Genomic DNA, 21456 nt, shown 5'->3' with positions numbered 1-21456 from the left:
CCCACGGCTGCTCCATGCATAATATACACTCTACAAAAGCAGCCGGTCACAAGGCAGAAAGAATAATGCGCTCTCCTAGGCACTAGAGAATATTGCCCTCCCTCTCATACACAAGTGTTTGTTAGTTATTCACTGAGGGATGCTGTTGTTTGTCTTGCGCTTACGAAGTACACTAAATCTCACTCACCCTATGCTGTGTCACAGGAAAGTCTGGGATGTACTTTGTGGAGGACAACGCTGCTGATGCTCATGACAACCAGGTAAATCCGGGAGGCTGCCTTGGCTTATTCCCCGCACAGCACTGGCAGAGGGATGACACTGCATTAAGTGAGTCCGCCTGGCTACTCAATGCCGGATCTGTTTATGTGGTTTGGACAGAGCCTGCATGGGGAGACTGAGGCAGCTTCTTTCTCTGGACATATGAGGAGATTAAGGAGGTCCATAAGCGCTGGTGGCAGCTGAGAGACAACGCTGTGGAGATTTTCCTCACTAACGGCAGAACCCTGCTGCTGGCCTTTGACACCACCAAGGTATAAACAAGCCAAATGGCTTTAAAGTGAGAGAGGCTGTAAGGTTACCGGCACATGTGGGAAAATCTGGGCGGGGAAAATGCATGACTAATGCCGCGTTCATGTCATGTCGGATTTATCGTAAATACGAGCTACCAACTGGGGAAAACCGTTCACCAACCTACCAGTGGTAATTACAAGTAGGATATGTGGGATTGTTTTTGTTGCCTCCAATATCTCCCACTTGGCATCACAAATTGCAGTAGTGCGTCAACACAGGTGGCAAACACTGCGGCGAATCCACCGATGTCAGCAGTCCAAGATAATAAAAATCAAAATTGTCAGCTATATTCACCATAATACAATCAAATCTAATACAAGCAGGTCATGCCTGCTGCAGTTTGTTTATGTCAAGTCAAGTTTATTTTATAGCCTTTCATCACAAGCATGGCTGATTTTAAATTCATAAATAAAAATTATTTTGGATGTGGGTATTCCGAGTTACACAATGTGAACGCTTCCAAATTATAGCAACGAGATGTCATCCTGTTGTTTCGCTTCTTCCAATATCACGTGAATGCAGCAAGTGTCCGCCTTTTAGCAAGGCATTTAGCTGTAGAATGCTCCAGTAGCCAAATATAGAAAACTGTGGTTGTAGTGGGCTGCTCCCAGGTGTAAATTTGTGTAACTGTATGAATGTGAAGTGGGGTGGATTATCTGTTCGGCTGTCATCTGTGCTCAGGTCCTTCGATTTCTCTGCCTAAGAATGGCGTGTTAATCTAAATCTGCCAATACAGGAAACCAGAACTTGTTTATGTCCCGCCACCATGGCACATGGTATGTGGGACGTTATGTCGTCAGGATATGTGTCTGTCTGTCTGTTTGACACATTTTTGTAACCATAACTCAAGAACAATACATGATAGAAACTTCATACTTGAACCAAAGCTTCCCACTATAGAGTAGATGATGTGATTAGATTTTGGTGCTCCTCGCTGCATATTGAGGAAAAAATGAAAACAACTATAACTCCTTACTGCTTTAAGATATGGAGTTTATATTAATACCACCCATGTGTTATGTGAGGACGTATGTTAACGTTGTTGTTTAAATTCAGGAAACGAACGCTGAAACAAATGTTCATATTACGCTCATGAATGTGATTAAGAGATGCAGTTGCCTGTTTAGCTTGTTCATTTCATGATCGCAAAAATATGAATTGGCTTACAGATCACACAAGAGTTTTATTTGGATATGAAAACATAGCCTTATAGGGAGGTTATTATAAAGCTTTTAAGCTGAATGGCCCCACCATTGACTGATGCTCAAATGAATAAGAAATATATGAATAGAGTAAATTGTGCAGCTTGGATGAAAAAGACAACTCAACTGACTTCTCCATTTGCTTTGAGAGTTTAATTGCCTTTTCAGTGATCTGGGTCTAGAATCAGATGAATGTAGGAGCTGTATATAAAAATTGCTAGTAACCCTAGATAATAGTTTATAGATAATAAATAACACATTCTTCACATGGCTTGCACGTATGAAGCTTATACCTGATGTAGGCTGCATCCTGTTAATATGGAACCTAATCCTTGTCACATACTGTAGTACAAGCAAATCTTTTCTGTTGAATAAACTTTACTCACTCCTGTGCAAAGAAAAAATGTCATTGAAGGTTTTTTATGTAGCTGTGGTCAGGCAGGAACCTCTGTTATATCAGAGGTGCATGACACGATTGGCCGATATCTGATATTTAATAAAAAAAACAATATTGGCAAGCCAATATGTTGATCTAACCCTATTATTTAAATGACATTTTGGGGTTAGGCCTCTTTCCACATTTTGCTTCAGTCCTGACACTTGTGTTGTTGTGTTGGTGTAGTTCCGCGATGACGTCTACCACAACATCCTGACCTCCGACCTGCCCAACCTGCTGGAGCACGGCAACATCACCGCGCTCACGCAGCTGTGGGGCTCGGGACAGATATCCAACTTTGAGTACCTCACGCACCTCAACAAGCACGCTGGCCGCTCCTTCAATGACCTCATGCAGTACCCAGTGTTCCCCTTTATCCTGCGAGACTACACCAGTGAGACCCTGGACCTGCAGGAGCCCAGCATCTATAGGTCAGTGCTGGATGGCAACTCTGCTATAGAGGGGAGTGTGTTATGAAAGACATCTGAGGTTGGGTCATATAATGTATTATGCACGAAAAGGAAACTGAATGAGAAAATTAGATTATATAATGTCATTAAGATGAGTCATGAGCACTGTACAGAGAATTTGTACATCCTCTCATTTATGCCCCAGATCTAAAAAGCTTTTGAATGCTTTTTGAAAGGTCGACAAAGCGCTAAGAAATTTGTCTTTGTTAAATTTCAGCTAATTGTCTTTTTTTCCCAGTTGTTGTTTTTTTGTTTGTTTGTTTGTTTTGTTGTTTGAAGTGTACTGCTTTAAAATATTCTTAATAAGTGTTGCAGACTATCATGATAAATCAGGTTAGACATGGTTAATTGACATTTTATGACATGTTAATTGTTAATTGACATGTTATTTTTTGATTAACTGGATGCTATACAGAAGACCTCTCTGGATTTGAGACTCGTGACTCGGAAATCATTTACAATAGGGAAATCACTGTCATCTATCACTACTATGAACTGCTGTTCATTACTGCTTTGTTTCCATTTTGTTGTCATGCAGGAACTTGAGCAAACCCATCGCAGTCCAGTCAAAAGAAAAAGAGGATCGCTACGTCGACAATTACAAGGTGAGACCTGTTGTATCTTTTGCATGTATTACTCCAGTTTTGGATAGTGTAATTTACTCTGATTGGTGTGTGTGTGTTTGTCCTGCAGTACCTGGAGGAGGAGTACAAGAAGGGTATTCGTGAGGACGACCCCATGCCCCCCGTCCAGCCCTACCACTACGGCTCGCACTACTCCAACAGTGGCACTGTGCTGCACTTCCTCGTCCGAATGCCTCCCTTCACCAAGATGTTCCTGGCCTACCAGGGTGAGTCACACAGGCATAATTACACCAACTTTCACTAAAATCCAGCAAGAAAATCACAGACCAAGACGAAAATCTACTTTAGAGGAGGAGTACACACCGTCTACAGCTGCACAAAGTATCACAATCTGTATAGTTTCCACGACTACTTTCAATGTTAATTGACTGCCAACCCAACAGATAATTATCGTTTATCTTCAAAAAGCTTTTAGCGGCAGGAGTGCCACCTGTCTGCATTATGTTGGCAGCTCCATCTTGGAACCCTTAATGTGTGATGCTTTTAGCACTGAGTGCCAAATTCAGGAACATCCTAATCTCAGATCTGACCGTGCAGCACATTGTCGTGGCTGTGTTGCATCATATGTATTAGCCATGAAAGGATATTTCTCTTTTTATACTATTTTTTTTCTATGATCGGCCCCTCACCCTTCCACTCCCATTTTCTTTTTCCTCCTTTCTTGTTAATTATTTTTTTCCTTCATCTCTCTCTTCTGATCCTCTGAAGTGTCCCACCTTTTATGTGATTGTAAATGTATGCAGCATGCGTGGTTTCTAAGGTCATGAAAGGGGATCTTTTCAATCAGTGAGACGAATCTATAATTAGATTGTCTTTGGCCTTAATCAGACCAGAGCTTTGATATCCCGGACCGGACGTTTCACTCCATGAACACCACATGGCGCCTGTCCTCCTACGAATCCATGACTGATGTCAAAGAGCTCATTCCAGAGTTTTTCTACCTCCCAGAATTCCTGGTCAACAGAGAAGGTAGGAAACTAAACTGCTAAACAGTATATTTGCATTCTGTTTCATTCCTCTTTGTCGTCATTCTTTGCCTTAAGTGTTTTAGACATGCAGAGTACTCTCTGCAGTTCTCATGGCATCTTACCAATTTGAAACAACTCTTTGTCCCATGTGTCTGCACAGGTTTTGATTTCGGGGTGCGTCAGAACAGCGAGAGGGTAAATCATGTGAATCTGCCCCCCTGGGCCCGCAACGACCCGCGCCTCTTCATCCTGATCCACCGGCAGGCGTTGGAGTCAGACCAGGTCTCCCAGACGCTGTGCCAGTGGATTGACCTGGTGTTCGGTCTTAAGCAGAAAGGCAAGGCCGCCGTCCAGGCCATCAACGTCTTCCACCCAGCTGTAAGTGGCTGCTTAATTCATCGCTTGTTTCCTAGAAATGATAGGAATCATGAATATCTTGGCTTGCAGTTGTCTTTGTGACTGACGTCGATTTTCACATCCCCTTCCTCAGACCTACTTTGGCATGGATGTTTCGGCTGTCGAGGACCCAGTGCAGCGACGCGCCCTGGAGACCATGATCAAGACATATGGACAGACACCCAGGCAGCTGTTCAGCGCCTCACATATCAGCAGGGCCGGCCCCAGACTGATGATGGAGGGGGAGCTGCCAGCCGCCATGGGTCTCCTGGTTCAACTGGCCTTCAGGGAAACCAGAGAACAGGCCAAGGAAATAGTCTACCCGGTAATCTACACTGTGGTGGTGGGGACACTAGTTTCTTTTGCTTATATACAGTATGTGTAGTTAAAATTTGATTACTTTGTTGGCCAATTTACATAAGATGGCAGGAATTTGTCCTCTTGCATAACCTGCATACACACCCACAAACATGTCACTTCCCCCACACATATGCATTTCATCAGACATGTCAGAGCAGAGTTCCTAGAGCTGCCATAGCTGCCTAGCTCAAGGTGATTTGAACACCGTTGATGGGCAGCATAGATATAATAATAGCCACTCTGTAGTCATGAGCTGACAGCTAGAATACACTGTGCTATTTGTGCTGGGGAATGAACCAACAACCTTTGACTTTTTAGCCAGCCTCTCTGCCTCTCGGCTAACTTCACCTGCTGCTCCTCTGACAGCCTGCTGTGCAGTGCAGTGCAGTGGACATAACTTAATGCAATGCCCATGAAATGATCGGCCTCCCAACTGACAACTTCCTCTTCCTCCTCCGCAGAGCCCCCTGCCATGGATCAAAGGTCTGAAGTGGGGTGAATACGTAGGGTCCCCCAGCGCTCCAGACCCAGTGGTGTGCTTCAGCCAGCCCCATGGGGAGAGGTTCGGATCCCTGCTGGCTCTGCCAACGCGAGCCATCTGTGGGCTGTCACGCAAGTTCTGCCTCATGATGATTTACAGCAAGGAGCAGGGTAAGAAACCCACCAGTCAGTCACAGCTGACCTTGGATATACGTATTGTCCAGTGACCCGCAGACTCAGACCATCGATTTCGCTCTATCTCCTCTGTAGGCGTTCGGAGCATGCACAGCACAGACATCCAGTGGTCAGCCATCTTGAGCTGGGGCTATGCAGACAACATGTTGCGGCTGAAGAGCAAGCAGAGCGAGCCACCCATCAACTTCATCCAGTGCTCGCAACTTCACCAGGTAAACACAAGTTTGTCCCCTGCCGTTCCTCAGTAGGGTGATCAGTGCAGTAATCAGGCGTATATGTAGTGCACTCTGTCTTTGTGGAAGTGCTCATTAAAATCCAGAGCACCCTCTGGTGAAAGGAATTAGTCTCCCTTCAGTGTTACTCAACTCTCACGCTGCTCGCTCCTTGTGTCTGACCGAGCGTCTCCCTCTCTCTCCCAGGTGACCAGCTGTGCCTGGGTGCCTGATGGCTGCCAGCTATTCACGGGTAGCAAGTGTGGAGTCATCACCGCCTACAGCAACCGCTTCACCAGCACTACGGTGGGTTTCCATGACAACGTCCCCCTCCCACCGCCTCCAACATTCCGCCTCCACATCAACACCCACCCACACACCTTCCATTACCCCCCCCCTCCTCTTAGACCACCTCACCATGCACAAACGCTCTGGGTCTCTGTGCCGGCTTCATTAGTCATATCACAGTTGCCCTAGAAACACGTTTACACCGAGCCTACAGGTGGGATTATGGGTCTGGGAGTTCAGTCGTCACAGATGTTTTCAGACTTTCATCGGTCCCCATCAGTGGACACCCAGGTTTCCTCTGTCTCTGTCTCTGTCTCTGAAGGGTGTCTCGATAGAAGTCAATTTTATTTGTGTTTTTCTGAAATTTGTGTTACTCATTGTGTAAACCTGCCTTAATGGAGTTTTTGTTAAGTAGCCCCTCCTACTTAAAACCAGGATACCTAATTGAAAATCTTTGCTTGCTACCAGGAGCCAACTACTATCTACTGACTTAAATGTTGGAATATTATATATCTGGCTGTCTCAGCTAACAATAGACTATAAAATGGTAAGCTATAATGGTAAAATTTATATTAATGGTAAAATTAATAACATTGTCCGTGTGTTGTTGGTCTTTAGCCATCAGAGATGGAAGTGGAGTCTCAGGTTCACCTGTACGGACACACAGGGGAAGTCACCAGCCTGTTTGTCTGCAAACCCTACAGTATCCTCATCAGTGTCAGCAAAGATGGCACCTGTATCCTCTGGGACCTCAACAGGTCAGTGTGTATGAGTGTCAGTGATGTGATCAGGGATTAATATGAAAGAAAAAACAGGAAAAAAAGAGGACAAGAGTCATTTAAATCACATCCCAGGTGTGTGTCTCAGAATGCTTGTGGAGTATCTGTGGTCCCTGAACTGTCATGTGTTTCTCTCAGGTTGTGTTATGTACAAAGCCTTACGGGCCACAAAAGCCCAGTGACAGCAGTTTCCGCCAGTGAGACCACAGGTGACATTGCAACAGTTTGTGACTCAGGTGAGGGCTGCTTCTCGTTGTTCATTATATAATTCCTCCAGAGTGATACATTCTGTCTTGCTCCTTGATGCGAGTCATGGTTTCTGCTTGCTTGCATCCAGTGGGCGGAGGCAGCGACCTGCGTCTGTGGACGGTGAATGGTGATCTGATTGGCCACGTCCACTGCAGGGAGATCATCTGCTCTGTGGCCTTCTCCAACCAGCCGGAGGGCGTGTCTGTCAACGTCATCGCCGGGGGGCTCGAGAACGGCGTGGTCAGGTAAGCACTGGCTCGTTTCGTTAGATTTAAATGCCTGCACCTTTACTCCTGTCAAGACATTGAATTCCTCAGACTAATTATCTGTATTTCTGAAATGGTTCAGGCTGTGGAGTACCTGGGATTTGAAACCAGTGAGAGAGATCACCTTCCCCAAGTCAAGCAAACCTATCATCAGGTATAATCCCATTTTAACTGTGTCACATCTATGCTATTCTTTGCCACCGTTCGGTTTAATTCTGTTGGGGATGCTAAGTGGCACAAGTGAAAGCAACCAGTTTTTAAGTTTGTCGGTGGCCATATCTGTGACGTTAACCCTCTCTGTGTGTCTGCCTCAGCCTGACGTACTCATGTGACGGCCACCACCTCTACACAGCCAACAGCGAGGGCACAGTGATGGCCTGGTGTCGACGGGACCAGCAGCGCATGAAGCTGCCCATGTTCTACTCCTTCCTAAGCAGTTACGCTGCAGGCTGACCGCGTACCTTTACTACTCTACAGCTTTCTCTCCGCACCAGCCTCTCCAAGAGGAGTCCCACCCCCCCCCCTCCCTCCTACTGGGAGAAGGACGTGTCAGCATGACCCGGACAGACTCCTCAGCCCCCCTGGACCCCGCCCTGACCTCTATCTAAAGCCATCCCCATCCAAGCAAACTCTATCAGAGCCACTCCCAGCATAAAGAAATTATTATGAGAATAGTATTATATGTATATATATTTATAGACATACTGAAGTGGAATGGGAGGGCAAGATGGATGAAGACTTTGGCTGAGGTTGCAACAGACACTTTATACAAAATGCATTTCTGGAAGCGTGTTTGGTTTGATTGGTCTTTTTTGTTTGTTTGTTTCGTTTTTGCTTTTGAGTTTTCTTGTCTTGCGAAGATCCTTGCCTGACGTTGCTGATGTTGACTTTGCTGTCCCTGGTAAGCTGCTATAGACTGGCCAAGCCAGACCCGAAGTGTGAAGACCCTGTCCTTCACCTCCACAGCATACGCGTCTCCTGCAGCGTGCGGCCTGACAGATTGCTGCTGGAGCTTTGAGAGCGCGCCCTGCTGACGCTGCAATAGCTGGGAGGAGAGCCCTTCCTTATGTCTGTCCCCAGGAGATGTCCTGCTCTGCGGGAGCGAGACACCGCTCTGCTGGGCCGTCTGCTCCACTCAAGTCTGAACACTAGTTTCACAGCCCTGGATCACTATGTATATGAGCCTAGCGGAGGGATGGGGGGGAACATTAGCTTTGTTTGGATGCGTCGCACCTTGTGTTGCCTGTTGTTCTGTCCTACTTTTGCATGCTAGAATGATGCTGACCTTGTTTGCGTCTATGTGGATGTGAGAATTATTGTCATCATACTACTTTATCAAGGCCTGCCTTGTTTGAACCTTGTCCTTGATTATGATTGTTGTTTTGCTTTGAGCAATGTTGACATTCATCTATTTATTTAAGAGCTGTGGAGGCTCCTCCTTGCTCCTTCGCTGTTTGCTTCTCTTGTGTTTACCTGTTTTAAATTGTCCGCCTCTCATGTGCACTAGAACCTTTCACTACTTCATAGAGCTCACTAAAATTCATCATTGAAATTGAGGCTAGCAGACTGAGAAAGCAATTAACAAAAACAGCATTAGACTCCATTGTAGCCCATATAGATATTCCCTGGAGAAGCAGAGAGGAAGCAGCTGAACGGCCTCTCCACCCCCTGCTCATCTACATGACACGCTTAGTACCTGAACAGCATTACAAAAGGTTTGTAGTAGGTGGGTGTAGTGAAGGGCATCCTGTCCGGCCGCTGAGGAGATTTTGAGGGTCAGGCTGAGCTGAGAGCTTCTCCCCTGCTGATGGGGATTCATCATCTTTTACACTATAGCATCACTGATCAATCGGTACAGAATTGGTCAGCCCTTACTTTGCTAGCAATCTCAACCCACCCATGCATACATACAGTTATACAACATTCTCTACATTCCCACTCAACTTACTGCACTTTGGATTTCCCTATTATTTTCTGTTTGTTGTAAGTGAAACGGAAGAAGTCAAAGCACTTTTTTTATGGGATTGGACCACCAGCCAATCAGCTAATATTTAATCTAAGGAACCAATGATCTGTAGTCTTGGTTACCAACCGACGTTGAACTGAGCTATGATTTAATTCCACTAATAAATCTAAACCAGAAAGCAATATAGGGCATAGACTACACGCAATAGGTCATTTTATCATGTTTCATATTACCAGTATGAAATTACATCTGTTTTATCCTAGCTGTGGAACAAGTTTGTTTTGCCTTTGTGGTCATTGCAGCAAGCCTACTGTAATGAAAATGATGTCTTACATTTCACACTTTGTGTTTGGCTTAAATGTGTTTACGAGAAAGGGAATATTTCTTATCATTTCACGACGTCATTCCTTTTGTCTGATTGTCTTGACTTTATCCTTCTGAACCCACATGAACTGACGCTACGTACAGCGACGAGCTCGTACAAGACGCCGTGATGTTACTGTTCGGTCGCTCCAAGGATGTTTACTGTGTTTCATGCTTGCATGTGTACATACATTTCCTCCTGGACCTTTTTCCTCTTGAAGTTGTATGTCTCAACTGTTGTATGCAGAGTACCACAACCTTTTCTCCTGAACATTAGCAGATATGAGATTGTATGAATGTTGTTTTGAGAAAATGGCGAGAATGCATGGAGGAAAACGGGCTTGTGAAATATGTTTTTGTGCTTTCTGACAGAAGGAAATACTATTTTTCTGTTGATAAATTAAGCTATGCATAATTTAAGATCATTGTCTTATATGTTACTTAAATGTGTGTTGATTTTTCCCATTCAATAGACCTTTCTGGGCTGGTTTTTGCAGTTTGGCATCGAGTCAAGTCCTGAAAGGCCATGTTTTATTTTTATTTTGTATGTATGGACAAACCAAGTGATCAGTATATTATAAATATATATATATAAATATTTGAAGAGACATTACATGACAGTTTTGCTTTGTGTTTCCATTTTCCACTTAACTGCAGGCCTGCCACAGGTATGGAGGGGAGGGGGGGGGGCAGGTGATATTGCACTATATCACTGTATTAAATCAAATGCATTGGTGTTGGTGTTGGGGGTGGGGGGCCCCAGTGACTCATATTGTGCGGGGGCACAGAATTCCAAGCAACGCTCCTGTGATCATTATTTCACAGATAGGAAAAAAAACGTCTTACATGTTTACTATTTATTATTGTTGTTATTTTGTCAGGTGGTATTAAGGTTCCTCATCTGATTGCAAGGTGGGAACGGTGTTGTTATGGATGAGGCCTATCAGTTACTATCGGGGGGACCCAGTGATGTCAAAGCTGATGTAAAATGAAATGGGGATGCCTACAGATCCCTGGTGCGTTCTGCAGCAATAACGCAAATTGAAGAGCAGCAGCCTTCAGCTCCTCTTAATAAGCTGTTTGAGAGCGCGTGAGGGGCAGCTGTGGAACTGGAGGGACCGCTGCAGCAGCTCCTGGTCCCCTGGTCGAGTGGTTCCTGCCCCATAGCCCATATTTCATCGTCATACTGAGGTTTCCCCCCCTGCTGCATGCGTAATATCTCTCCAAGTCCAGCCGTGCCGCTCGCCGAGACCTGGCCGCTTGGATTTCATCTTCCTACACGGAATATGCGTAAACCGCACGACACATTTTGAGCAAACCGCTGAAACGAAATTAAAACGCCAGGATTGCCTTGGGCTCATTCGAGACCGAAACGTAGCTGGGATTTCCTCTTATCCTTCCCCTCGTTTTGATATTTGACAGATCCCCTTTTTTCTGTTGGGTGGAGTCAACCCGGAATTCTCCAAATTGGAAAACCATTGGCACATTTCAGGTAGGTCGGTGATGGTAGACTACATTAATCTGCATATAGCCGAGTAATGCAACGAAGGCTGAGAGATTTTGCATAATTATTCTTCCATGCAAAACCATTGTTGTGTGGCGTTGTAATGATGTGTGCTTTGCTGTTTTCTGCTCTGACAATTAAGGGCCGCAGCTCGCACGGTGTATATCTATAATGTAATCCCTAGAAATAAGTCTCGGCTATTTGACATAACAATTTGCATCGTGAGATTTTGAGTAACACGTTATATACAATATTATTGCTCGGTAACAGCCGTGTAAACCTACAGTATGGATGAATCGAAGGGAAACATAAATGGAAAAAGGCCTAATAGCTTACTACGAGGGTGTGATTAAAACGCTATAAATTGGCTTTATAGCCTCTGTGAGGTGCGACCTGGAAAAAAATAATCCAACTAAATATCATTTCCACTGTCCATACACCCATTTGCAAAGCATCTGCTTCATAAAGACCGCTTAATCCTGATGTAAATGAAATAAATAAACAAATCGATGCAATATCAGTGATTGAAAATTGATGCCAGAGCATCCCACCCCAGTAAAATGGTTTACGTTTGCCATTAGCACATGCGAGGTGATGAGGTTTTATCATTGATCATAGATAGGCCTATAATAAAGACCGGGGCTGGGCTTATAGGAGCGCTCCTCCAGCAAAGCCTCGTGAAGTGGGATTGATTGATGCACAGATCCTGTTTGTTTTTATCCAGACATTAATTGGAGTTCCTCCACCTGTCATTTTCACGCACTATACATATAGGACCGTGTACTCCATCTCTCTGTTCAAGGACCGACATCATTTCTTTCTCCTACAGTGTCCAAAATGGGACATTTCAGGAGCGGGGTCAAGGGGCCTACAGGCTCTGACGGGAGAAATGGTTGAATCAGAGCGAGGTTCAGTCCTTGCATAGATGGATTTACAGCCAGGCTCGCAAAGGAACGGATGAGATACATTTCCAGTACAGTTATATTGATGCACAATGTGGGAAAAGTTGAGAAGGAGAATAAGTGGTGAGGAGTTTGATAGATCTGGTTCCAGTCTGCAGCTGCTGAAGCCTAATGACAGGAGGAGCCAGTTTGTGACCAGTAGGTTGCTGGTTTGAATCCCTTATTGGAAGGCTAGGAAGAACTGGTCATTGGAAGCGAGTGAGACACATGAACCCCTCACTTCATACTGTTGAGGTGCCCTTGAGCAATGCACTTGAGCTCCAACTGTACAAGACGCACAGTGTGAATGTGTGTGTGTTTACAACGCTCCCTCCCTCTGTAACCACCTCCTCAGCCCTTTGCTGTAAATAATATTCTTAGTCAGCTTGGCAGGTTGAGGAAAAAGCAAGCATGCGTACTAGCTTTGATGACAAGCCTTTAACCAGCTGATGGCTTCAAAAGATCATTCTTAATAAAAATGGAGTGGTGGCTGCTGTGAAACTGATCCTCCAGAACAAAGCGGGTCCTATAAAGGAAAAAAAAAAGAAAAGGTTGTGGCATAGAATGGCTCCTCTGAGGGGGGTGGAGACATGGCCGGGGGGGCTGCTGCTTTGTGGATTCAATGTAACGTCCACTGACTCGATGTGTCCCTTTGTGCCTCTGCTGGACATGACAGGAGCATCATGAAGGACGGTATCGCCAACAACAGCACAGCCAGCATCTCCCAAGCCAGGAAAGCTGTGGAGCAGCTGAAGATGGAGGCCTGCATGGATAGGATAAAGGTACTTGACTTTAATTGCACCTGTGCGTGTGTGTGTGTGTGTGTGTGTGTGTGTGTGTGTGTATGTGCAGTCGTACTCCCAGATTATACTGCTGACAGATGTCTGCTCTCAAGTAAACTGTGACCACATTTGAACACATTTTTCACTCTCAAATTGATCGACTGAACTCTTGATACCATAACTGACAGTTTATGACAGCTGAACATCAATGTTAAATGTATTTGTGAGCTGTAATTGGATTTTTATATTTACATTGTCTGTCTAAATTGGAGGAAAATGAATTTGTATTTGAGTTGTGGCAGGATGCCTCACTGTGTGTATCTAGGGCTGGGCAATATATCGATATTATATCAATATCGTGATATGAGACTAGATATCGTCTTAGATTTTGGATATCGTAATATCGTGATATGGCATAAGTGTTGTCTTTTCCTGGTTTTAAAGGCTGCATTACAGTAAAGTGATGTCATTTTCTGAACTTACCAGACTGTTCTAGCTGTTCTATTATATGCCTTTACCCACTTAGTCATTATATCCACATTACTGATGATTATTTATCAAAAATCTCATTGTGTAAATATTTTGTGAAAGCACCAATAGTCATCCCTACAATATTGTCGCAATATCGATATTGAGGTATTTGGTCAAAAATATTGTGATATTTGATTTTGTCCATATCGCCCAGCCCTATGTGTATCTACTGTATACCCCCCCCCCCAAAAAAAAAAAATCAGTATTAGGGCTTTACGTTGATGGCTATTTCCTATATCATATACTTTTTCTTTGTCATCTCAGTGCATTATGTACTGAATGTATTAGCCTGTGTATTGGATGGACCAGCAGCAATAAACCATCCCCATCATCTTTTATCTATCCTCCGCAAATGCTGCATGAACTGCCATAATTCAAAATAAAGTTTGCCCGGCGACAGACTGCAAGACAACAACTCAGCTCGGTTGAGATCAGCATCTTCTGACAGGCGTCACATGAAGCCCGCAGTCGGCATTGAAAGCACCTGAGTCAGAGCATCAGGGAGACGCCGCCGCCGCCTCACTGTCAGGCCCATACTGTCCACGTGTATCTACTGTGCACCGCTGGGACACCCGAGGATCAATCATACGCACGTGTTAAAATGTGTGAGATCATAGGTGGGGCCGGCCCAGAGGCTTGACAGGCTGGAGAGTTGACTTTGACAGGGAGGGCGGCTGAAAGGTCACGCGCCTGTCCGTAACAGTGAGGAGAGAGTAATGGTGTGTAATATGGTTGAGCTAGGCTGTTGGGACATTTTGCTACCCCCCCCATGTGTCATTAGTCTTCTAACCTTTTGGATAATCTTATTTCTCAGACCATAAAACCTTCGTCTTTTCCGAGAAGGGACTCACAGATTGTCCTGGATTAGCACTTTCTCATGCGGCATTCCTTTCGTCTTACATTTGAATACCTAGACCCCAAGACAATCTGGGCAGGGAAGTTAAGTAGCTTCTCTTGTCCTTCAAAATGACTGCCCAAGTGCCCTTGAGCAAGGCATTTAACCTCCAGCTGCTGCAGTGGAGTGGTACGGTGCTGAAAAAGTGCGTCCACCGCAAACAGCCCCTGGGTAAATAAAGGTTAAGAATGGGTTGTATTTGAGCGCAATATGCTTTTTATGGTTGAGCTCAATGGGGCCAGTTACCATGCCTTAAAACGTCATAAAATGGTTACTCATTGAGTGTAAATGTAGATGTCAATATTGGCTCAAATCGAAGACCTGCCTCAGTAAACATGAGCTAGAACCATCTCTAAAAGTCATTGTTTTAACCTCACTACATGTTGACCCCAATAAGCCTATTTGTATTCACTTAATATGTTTTCGGGAGTGTGAAGGAGCGGCCCCCTTCTCGACTGTTTCCATGAACGACTTCTTGTTGGAGCTCAAAGGCGGCGTCACGGTCTCATTCGGTATGCTGCTCATGTGCTCAGGGAGTGATTGCCCCAGAGCCCTGAAGCTGTTCGCTCAGCATTATGGCCGGGCCTGGACGCCTGCCATACACTATCATCCCTGCTCAGCACAACAAAGGTTGCTTACATGAAAAACCTCCTCTCTGCTGGACATGAGTAGATTAAAAAAAACAAGTGATTATCGCCGACTTCAAATCAGGGTTTGGAGGCCGCATGACAAAGACCTGTGATTTAACCTGCGACTTCCCAGATGTCTGTTTTCATTTTTGAATTTTGGTTTATGCTTTTTATTGTTTGTTTTAAGTTTATTTTGTCAGTCTGTAGTGAGTTTTCACTGAAGGGACATTTTATATAAAGGAGTGGGGTTAGACCTACTCCTGTCCAGTCAAGGTGTTTATATGAGAAAGCGTGTTATTAATCTTGCTTTCATTGACTTTTATTGCGCGGATGAGACAGATGATCATAACCTGCATGAGCGAACCAAGGAGCCGTTTTTAACAGGCAGGAGCGACAGGCAGTGCCACCCCGTCCTTTACACAGCGCCCTGCCTCTGACCGGCTATATTGTTAATGTAGGTACACCTGACATCTTGGTTAGGTCAAACCACATCAATCTTGAAACAAAAGTTCATATCCAAAATTAAACTTAGGCTGTATTTTTGATAGTTTTTTTTTTAACAAGTTTATTTGTTTATTTGTTAGGATCCCCATTAGTTTTGCCCTACAGCACAGCTAGTCTTCCTGGGGTCCACATTTAAAAACATACATTAAACATTACAATCAACACAAATAGCAAACACCAAACATAAACTTAACACTTATATAAAAAAAACAAGAAAAAAACAAAAAAAACATGAATATGTATGAGTAAAACTTACACTGATGACTCTCTCAAAGTTACCAGCAAAAACTACAAATCCGCATATGCATAGTATCCTACAAATATGATATTCCTAGGTGTTTCCTTATTTGCTTTATAAACATTTATTTCTGTGTTAATTTAGTCAGTGACAGTGGTAAACAACAAGTAGCTTAATAGTAATAATCCATGACATTTTCAGATAAATAAATGCCCGTTTTGCTACACTCTATCCTCATTGCTATAACACAATGGTGATTCAACCAATAGAGGCCTTTCAGCTCTTGAGCAACAGCGGCTGAGAACAGCTGGTTGCGTTTCTAAATGTACAACCTGGCTATCTCAACTTAATTGAATAGATATGGTTAATTTCTGTGCTCTTTTTGTCTGAGAACTTATCATTTCCCCATCGATAGCCTACATCTGATTGAGTTTGTGTTTTGATAATGTCAGGTTGTTAGTTAGCAAACCATAGTATCTGGTTAGCTAGCTATCACTGTGTTGTTGTAAACACATCTGAATTTGGCACCAGCTAACATATCTAGTAGAAGCTAGTGGTAGTAGTTGTTAGTAGTCACATGTTAACATTAACATCAGTTGCTGTTTGTTGCTAGAATGTGAAATGAGGGCATGAACAATAACCTGTCAGACTAGAGTGCAATGCAGACTAAACTAAACTATAGACTATTGGAACTGAAAGGGAAATGGTAAAACGTCTAAAGTTATAGGAAGTTGTAGAATGTTATCAGAAATGAGCTGAGACAGGTTCAGATCACACAGTATCTCAGTGGATTCAACATGTCAGTTTGATTGCCATCTAATATTTTTTTTGGTCTGTGATTTCACATTTATTTCTGTATTTATTTATTAGTTATTGTTAGATTTCAGCTGATGTATGATCGATAGGTTGGCAATGCTTTGTTAACCATTGGGCACACCAGATGCATTAGCCTCCATATAATATTTCTCTGAGGCCCCACATAAGGCTTGGGGCAGCCCTGGCTTGGAGGGCCCCGAGCAGAAAAATGTTGCAGCCACTGAACTAGAACATGGCAGTAAATTAAAGCAGAGAAGAAGAGGAAGGTACAAAGAGAAAACGGGAGGAGAGAAACTTGGCCACGTCTGGTGATCCTTTAAATTTAATTAAGGGATCTGATGAGGGAGAGAGACGGTACCAGCGACAGCAGCAGTCTCAGCGCTGCTGATTGAGGGATCACCATCTTCTCATTAATTGCTCAATCAGCCAAAGGAATGTGATCTGTGCTAATTAGAAGGACTCTCCTTCCATCATGGGGCTGCAGTGTAATTACAGCCAGCCCGGGCCTAATGACACACCATGCACTACCACTCGTCTCCTGTGGAGCTCGCTCTCCTCAGAAACACACGCCACATTCACACGCACATGATAATCTAATTATTGCCTTTACTTTGATTACCAGAATAATGAAGGTGTTTATGTGCAAAGGAAAAGAAGGCTTTGTTGATGTTCCCGTTTTTGTCCAATCTTGCATACTGTGATTAGCAACTCAATCTGCCTCCCGCCTCATAGGATACAAGCAACGCCAATCATTTACCTCCTTCATTAACCGCAGTCTGTTGCTCCCATTGTATTTGTTTTGTTCACTTCCTCAGTTTATCTAGACACACAAGGTCTTAAGGATGGATTTAAAAGAAGATTGCAGCTAAAATAATTAACCATTCAGGGTATGTTGTGCAAGTGTTACATCTGAAACCTCCAATGAACAGGCTTGTTTTGTACGGCGCTCACATGTCCAAGCAGCCCCTCAATAATGCGACTAATATCGCAGCGCTCCGAATACGACCTTAATCAAAGTACCCTAATTAGATTAGAATAGGTGTTTACATTGCCCACGTCCTATTCACAGTATTCTCATAATCTGATTAAGATCAGTGTGTTGGTGTGCATGTAAACGTAGCCACTGATGATGTGGCACTTATCCATGTATCCTGAGGTTGATCTTGAGATGCCGTATTAATTTCCCCTTCTCTGTTGTGTCTGGGGAAATAAATGTACTACACTCCCAGGTGTTCAGAAGTGGTTTTGGCAGTCAGAAGTCTTGTCAGTGTTGAAAAGCACTGTGCCACTGTTTGAGGAAATACGGTATGTGTGACCAAGGAATTACAGCTACATTGACACACTGTATATCTGCCACAGCTTCCAGTGGCCTGTAAATAATATGAATAATAAAGTCACATTTTCACAATAGAACAAACTAGCTAAGAAGAGCAAAGATCCAACAGAAATGTCTATTAAAGAGGGGGGGGGTAATGTTATTAACAGTGTATGGACTGTAAAGTCCATACACTGTTTTCGGCACCTGGTGAAGTAATCCTTGAGTCATTGGTATTGATCAACTATCTAACCCCTACACATATTTTATGGCCATTTTGTGCTATGGGACAGTGAAAATCATTCGTACGGCACCTTTAAGAGTAGAAGTCATAGCTAGCACGATGGGAGTTGTATTCTCCTGTGAGAAAAGAAGTGGGTGACTCTGGCAGGCAGGACATCAGATGGCCCCGTCCTCTGCATGGATCCCTGAGTCCTCGTCTTTCCTCCGGTGCAGCTGCTCCTCGACTCTCCATTTGCGGCCTCGCCTCCCATAACCTCCCGCCCAGCGCTGAGTGGAAACCTACAGCACAAACAGTCTGGCCATACTGTGAAATTTATAGTCAGTGTTTGACTTTAAAAACTAGAATATGCAACTTTTTCGCCTTGAGTCAGCGAGGTGTATTGTTCGTCCCACCCTCCTCCCCCTCAGCTGGTCAAATTCCCGCCCCATCATCCCGGCTCAGGCTGAGGTAACCGGCATCAATAACGCCACCGCAGGCGCTGAGAAAGCAGACAGTGAATGCGGTGAATTTGCAGTTTAAAAGAAAAAAGCAGTGCCGGTGTTCACCTGTGTTTTTGGACGCGTCTTGTCTGCCGCACTGCTTCACTGCTCCTTCCTTTCTTACTTCTTTCCGCCATTGTTGTTGTTGTTGTTGTTGCTCTGACTTCCCTGCGCCTGACAGACACAACCCAGCACCCACAGCAAATATTTTACGCCTCAAAAACATCATTAAAAAGCCAATTTCAGGTAAACAGGGCGATTTAGGCACGAACGCACATGGTCACAGAGACAGTATGATAAATCCTATTTATTTATTGTCATTTTAACGTCAAAAAAGCTGCATATTACAGCCTTAATGACAAAGTCTGATCTCCTCTGGGTGTCTTCCTCCCTTGTCTCAATACTGCAGGTATCCAAAGCAGCCGCAGACCTGATGGCGTACTGCGACGCCCACATACGCGAGGACCCTCTCATCGTGCCCGTCCCCGCCTCCGAGAACCCGTTCCGGGAGAAGAAGTTCTTCTGCACCATCCTCTGATGACCTGCCGGTAGAGATGTACAGGTTCAGGCACGGCGTTGCCTGGCTCCTCTGTCTTCACCACACCTGAAGCTACTGGCCATAGGCGTTGAGTTGAGTTTTGCCAGGTGGACACTCTGTTGTTGGTCAGCTCTGTCCTGGTGGCTGAGGGTTTTGGGGGAGTCAGCTACAAAACTGGCAACCCAGTGAGCGTATCATGTCTTGTTAAATAGGTTTGTTATTGCTTTGTTATTAGAGAACAGCCTTGCTCAGTGCTTAATGAGATGAGAGATGTTTTTTTCTTTTTTTCTTTTCTTTTATTGTGCTAGATCTTACATGCCTCAGGAAACAGAAATTTGCCCAGTCTTTTCTAGTTTTTTAAGCATTTATTCCCCTTCCCTTTATCCCAACAAAATAGTATTGATCTTTATTGTCACAATCGATTTTTATCGTGAACATAATTTACGTTCTTTTTTTATTACTTTTAATGTACAGGTTTGACTATTCTTGGCAACACTTACCGTAAGTACCATGGAAATCTGACACCTCCCTTAATACGAGTGGTTTCTACTTTAATTTTCCTCCAAATTCATCAAAAATGAACCCACACGTTTTAGCAGTAACAGATTCAAATTAGAGCGCAGAATAATTACTCTGTAAATGATTTCAGTGTATGCAAACAACACTAAAACAAGAGAGAGGCTGGCTGCACACCAGCTCTGGTGCACATAAATATATATTTATTGAAAGGTACGGAGCTAATGTTTCAACAGTATTCTTCAGGGTTATCAGCGTGCAAACAACCCTCCAGTCCAAAATTATTTATGAATGTGCTGCCTCCTCTCCAGGCCCGCTCTAATGCATTCTACCTTTGCTACTCTGTTTGATTTACTGTTAATGTAGTTCACCCACTTCAAATCAGATATGCTATCAGTTAATCCCGCAGACTGGAATATTTTTTAAAAGTCGTTGGATATTTGTCTGGGTTTTTTTTTTTCTTTCTTTTCTTAACACCCTCGTTTGTTTTCTGGGCATGTTTCCTGAGCCTGATTCTTTTTGCCTGTCCTAGAGTGAATGGCAAGGCCTTTGACCATAATGCCAAACCAGAGGCCTGCATGTTTCTCTGCTCCTTCTGACAGCCTCCTCTGTTTCCAAGGGCCTGTCCATCTTTTAGAGTGTACAGTATGTTACAGTGCCAATTTCTGTGAGAACGGTGTAATCTTCGCACTGTCATCCCACAGCCTTTTCGTTTGGTTGTTTTTAAAGAAAAGCACACTGTCAAACATTTTCATTTACATGGTAGTTAAATAGCATTTGCTAATTTTTACAATGAATTGTTATGATCATTATTAATATTGTTATTATCAGTAGTATTATTGAATATTTGTTGCACAGCACTGACAGCTACATGACGTGTAGTGCTACTAAGCTTGTATGATACTTAGGAGAAAAAAAAACATTTATAAATCATGCAATTATTGATACTATCTGAGTATTTTTTAAAAATAATGATAAGGGTCGGTTTACATGTTATGATCCCTTCGATGGTTCAGGTTTTCTGCATCATCAACATTTTGAGTTCTGTAAAATTATGAAAAAAATTCCTCCTGGTACTTGAATAGCCATCGCATTAGGAATCAAACTCCTTTCCTAGACAGTCACAAAGACAAGACATTGGATTCTGCTCAAACTGTTTTCAGGACAATAATTGTATCTTAAACACCTGAGTCGAACCTCAGGCTGCTCACTGACCTCATCTCAAGGATGGTGCCAAATCTCAAACAAGAAATACAAAGTCCACGGCTAGAGATGAATATTGCATGGATTTATTTCTATCTATAACAGAGAGAACTGAGAACTATTATGATATGAAACATTGCCTCTTCATTGACTTCTGGGTGCTACTCTGCACATAATTCTCACTGAGGTCCGGATATGTAGACATGTGCAGCTGTGTTAATGAAACTCTTTGGAAAAAAAAAAAAGCATTTAAATAGCAGGCTTTGTAAATCCTTTGATGGATCCAATGAATTAAAGGAAGCGGCAACCCAAATGTGCCATGTCTTCAATATGTGTCTCTCCATGAACTTCTTAAAATCAGTCTCCCAGAGCATAAAAGAACATAAAAGGGCACAGCAAATTGTTTTTTTGTCTCTTACTTAGTGAAACATGATATTCCTGTGTGTGTAATGGAGACCTCTTGTGGTTAAATCGAAC

At 43.6% G+C, this 21456-nt stretch overlaps 2 protein-coding genes across 2 annotated transcripts in view; both read left to right on the top strand.

Annotated features, from left to right (window-relative positions):
- lyst (lysosomal trafficking regulator) overlaps positions 1 to 10442 on the top strand; it is a 62388-nt gene extending 51946 nt beyond the window's left edge. The window contains 17 exon segments of the mRNA XM_071534456.1: positions 205 to 260; positions 379 to 409; positions 412 to 530; positions 2395 to 2639; positions 3217 to 3283; positions 3372 to 3528; positions 4151 to 4291; positions 4451 to 4668; positions 4781 to 5011; positions 5508 to 5697; positions 5797 to 5933; positions 6141 to 6239; positions 6840 to 6979; positions 7139 to 7236; positions 7338 to 7494; positions 7598 to 7669; positions 7830 to 10442. Of these exon segments, the coding sequence (XP_071390557.1) occupies positions 205 to 260; positions 379 to 409; positions 412 to 530; positions 2395 to 2639; positions 3217 to 3283; positions 3372 to 3528; positions 4151 to 4291; positions 4451 to 4668; positions 4781 to 5011; positions 5508 to 5697; positions 5797 to 5933; positions 6141 to 6239; positions 6840 to 6979; positions 7139 to 7236; positions 7338 to 7494; positions 7598 to 7669; positions 7830 to 7968 (2297 nt within the window). The 3' untranslated portion in view covers positions 7969 to 10442.
- Positions 10443 to 12972: 2530 nt separating this feature from the next.
- LOC139657158 (guanine nucleotide-binding protein G(I)/G(S)/G(O) subunit gamma-4) lies at positions 12973 to 19260 on the top strand. The gene is made up of 2 exons (XM_071534916.1): positions 12973 to 13071; positions 19132 to 19260. The coding sequence occupies exons 1-2, from the start codon at positions 12973 to 12975 to the stop codon at positions 19258 to 19260; spliced, it is 228 nt and encodes a 75-aa protein (XP_071391017.1).
- Positions 19261 to 21456: the final 2196 nt, after the last annotated feature.

The sequence above is a fragment of the Centroberyx affinis genome, unplaced genomic scaffold (genome assembly GCF_046629955.1).
Source record: "Centroberyx affinis isolate AG114_WGS23_722 - 3 ecotype Tasmania unplaced genomic scaffold, CSIRO-AGI_Caff_v1 ptg000171l_1, whole genome shotgun sequence".
In the NCBI taxonomy this organism is placed as follows: Eukaryota; Metazoa; Chordata; class Actinopteri; order Beryciformes; family Berycidae; genus Centroberyx; species Centroberyx affinis.
Note: the sequence above shows the minus strand (reverse complement) of the source record. Positions and strands in the feature narration are given on the sequence as shown.

What these genes read in the sequence shown, in the direction of transcription:
- LOC139657158 (XM_071534916.1), top strand. Translation starts at nt 12,973, where the DNA reads ATGAAGGACGGTATCGCCAACAACAGCACAGCCAGCATCTCCCAAGCC. An exon ending in CCTGCATGGATAGGATAAAG is followed by an intron (nt 13,072 to 19,131) that starts GTACTTGACTTT and finishes TCAATACTGCAG; the next exon opens with GTATCCAAAGCAGCCGCAGA.